The sequence below is a fragment of the Elephantulus edwardii genome, unplaced genomic scaffold, assembly GCF_000299155.1.
Source record: "Elephantulus edwardii isolate Elephantulus edwardi_28Jun2011 unplaced genomic scaffold, EleEdw1.0 scaffold00072, whole genome shotgun sequence".
NCBI lineage: Eukaryota > Metazoa > Chordata > Mammalia > Macroscelidea > Macroscelididae > Elephantulus > Elephantulus edwardii.
The window spans coordinates 3,377,545-3,380,538 of record NW_006399822.1 but is presented as its reverse complement, the minus strand read 5'-3'; the positions used below and the strand labels follow the sequence as shown (position 1 = coordinate 3,380,538).

General features: G+C 47.2%; 1 protein-coding gene across 1 annotated transcript in view; it reads left to right on the top strand.

The window, feature by feature from the left end:
* Nucleotides 1-2,920: 2,920 nt before the first annotated feature.
* MLYCD (malonyl-CoA decarboxylase) overlaps nucleotides 2,921-2,994 on the top strand; it is a 15,746-nt gene continuing 15,672 nt past the window's right edge. Inside the window, exon 1 of the mRNA XM_006888880.1 lies at nucleotides 2,921-2,992. Coding sequence (XP_006888942.1) covers nucleotides 2,921-2,992 — 72 coding nt within the window. The remainder of the gene's footprint in view (nucleotides 2,993-2,994) is intronic.

The window sequence follows — 2,994 nt, the reverse complement described above, 5'->3', positions numbered from 1 at the left end:
TTTTATACTTGCAGGAGACAGCTTTGGGGAAGAACATCTCTCTTTTCTGAACATTCTATCTGCATCCAAAAGAGTGGATCTCCTAAAGGCCCAACTTTCTGTGTGTGACTCTGGACACCTGATCCAAACTATGACCAATCAGATTCAATCTACTGGATTTTTAAATAAGGGTTCGAACTGATAATCTTTCAGTTAACATCCTTACTGTGCCTGCAGAATGCACTTAACTGATTATACCACCATTAGTTGTCTTTATTTCTCTATGGATTTCACCTATTCCAGGTGTTTAATGCCAAAGGGATGATAATAATATATGGCCTTTGCAAACTGTTGGGTTTTGTTTTGTTGGGGTTTTTTTTGCCACTCAAATGGTGTCTTTATTCATTCATACTTGTTGACATTTCCCATGGGGAACTGTTGAAAGGCAAGGAGGGGAGGGCTGAGCAGGGAGCCTTGGCTTGGTTGCCCTCCATCCAGTGGAGGAAGTACACACTAAGTAGAGTGAACCAGCGCTATGTGGGCGAGACGCAGTGTGCAGTGACTTCAGACAACCCGAGTCCTTCTATCAGGAAAAGCAATTTCAAAGTGGGGAAACAAAAAGGAGAACAAAGTGTATACAAAGCGAACTGCTGATGCCTGGAAGGTTCTAAAGCAGCAGCACTAAGAAGCCAGGTGTCTTGGGCTACCACCTGGCCTAGCCTCGGGGTTTTTTTTAAACTACCATATAATTGTTTTCAAGGTTCATTCACAGTCTAGAATGAATAAGAATTCCATTCCTTTTTCTGGCTGAATACTGTTCTAGTATGTGAATGTACCCCAGGCTGCTTACCCATTTACCAGCTGGTAGAACATTTGAGGACAATTCTTTGTGTGGACGTATGTTTTCAATTTTCCTGGGTATGTACTTAGGTATGAAGCTGCTGGGCCATTTGTTGGCAGGTGCTCTGGTGGCATCTGGCTGCTGAGAAGCTCTTGGTGGTTCAAATCCACCAGCTTCTCTGCGAGAGAAAGCTGTGGCAGTCTGCTGCCGTAAACACTGCAGCTTCGAAAGTCCTTTTTGGCACTTTTACTCTGTACTGTAATGTTGCTAGAGGGTGCCATAAAGTGGAATCCACTCAGTGACAATGAATGGGTTTGGCAACATGGTGATAAATGGAGAAAAGACTGAAGTTGTCAAGAACCTCATTTTACTTGGATCCACAATGCACACCCATAGAAACATTTTTTAAAAGTCTGAAATAGGTAATATATGTATGACGATTATCTGGAACACGAAGTGCACTGCAAAGTGGACTGGAGGAGGGGGGAGAAGAAGGGAAGAAAATGTGCAAATAAAGATTTTTAACAAAGAAATATGAGCAAATCGCCTAGTAAAGACTTCTTTGGAGTGCTAAAGAGCAAGGATATTCATTTGAAGACTAAGGTACACCTGACCCAAGCCAAGATATTTCCAACTGCTTCATTTGTATGTGAAGGTAGGACAAGTAATAAGACAGATCAGAGAATTAATGCTTTTGAATTGTGGTGTTGGTGGAGAGTATGGACTATACCGTGGATTGCCAAAAGAACAAATACTTAGAAGAGTGTTCCTTAGAGGCAAGGACAGTGCGATTTTACATACTTTGGGCATGCTGTCAGGAGGGGCCAGTCCTTGGGAAAATACACTGATGTAGGACATTATGAAAAATAAAAGCCAAAGAACCAGCTTATAGAAATTGGTGGGGAGGGGGAGCAAAAAGAAAGGAGGGAAGAGAGAAAAGAGGGAGGGAGGGAGGGAGGGAGGAAGAAAGATGAAAGGCTGCTCACACATCCCCAGATTCTAGAATCATGGCTTACGAACATTTACTAATACACACAGAACTAAACACTTGTTAAAACATGAAGTTCTAAGAAACAGCTTTGTGGTCTGATGTCAAAAGTGTATTCTTCATATCTAAGAGGCGTTGTTTTAGTATCTTAAAATAACACAGAACTAAAGTATTTTTCAGAAGACAAACAAGACTGGGTGAAACAAACATGCACAGAGTTACCTGACCAGGCAATGACCAAATGCCGTGACTTAAAGACCAGAGAGGGATTGAAGCCTGAGGCCAGAGTCACTACGCATGCACCAACTTCCCATCATATATGCAGGAGAGCTGCCACGGCCTCCCAGCCTCCCTCGCACCTGATTCCACCTTGAAAGTGTGTGTGTGAGCAGAAGAGGAAGGAGAGCTGCAGCTATCTGACCTACGCTGTGCAAACATCCCATCTCCCTTTGCTCCTGAAAAACGCTTCTCGTGAGAAACAGTCCTAGAAAGGCTAGGAGCATTTGCTGCTCAGGGAAACACGCTTGCTTTACCTTCCCAGTCCTGCATTTTCTCCCATTTAAGAGTTTCTCATTTGCAAATAAATCTATACCATTCGTATTTTCTAATAAGACTATACATTTCCCTCCTCCCCCGCAAAGACTGATATTCCAGTCATTATTTAAAACCCACCGACCAACAACAACATCACGCTTAGGAAAGCAGAGTGTCCTCCTAGGAGAGGAGATGGAGAAGTAGGTAGGCTCCTAAACTCTGATAAATTAGGTGACAATGTTGCACCGGGATTCTGAAACGCAAAGGCCAGCGGGAGAGTGGTACAAGGAGAAGAGCTGAGGTGGTGACGAGGTGCCGCTAAGCGACCAGGGGACGGCACCCCTCGCACGCGGGACCCGCAGCCGGCGGGGCGCCCAGACCCCAACCTTTGCCTCACTTGGCTCTGGTCCCGCGTCTCACGCAGCCCCGCCCCGCCGCGTCGCTCAGGCCTGCGATTGGTCGCCGTCTCGCCGGACCGCGGACTCGGCCAATGGGGCGCGCGCGCGCGCCGGAAGTCGGAAGCCGGAAGCCGCCCGGGGGCCGGCTGGCGCGCCTCTTCCCAGCTGTTGCCCTGCGCCATGCGAGGCCTCGGGCCAGGCCTGACCGCGGGGCGCTTCCTCTCGCTGCGGTTCCCCCCGCGGCCGCCGCGGCC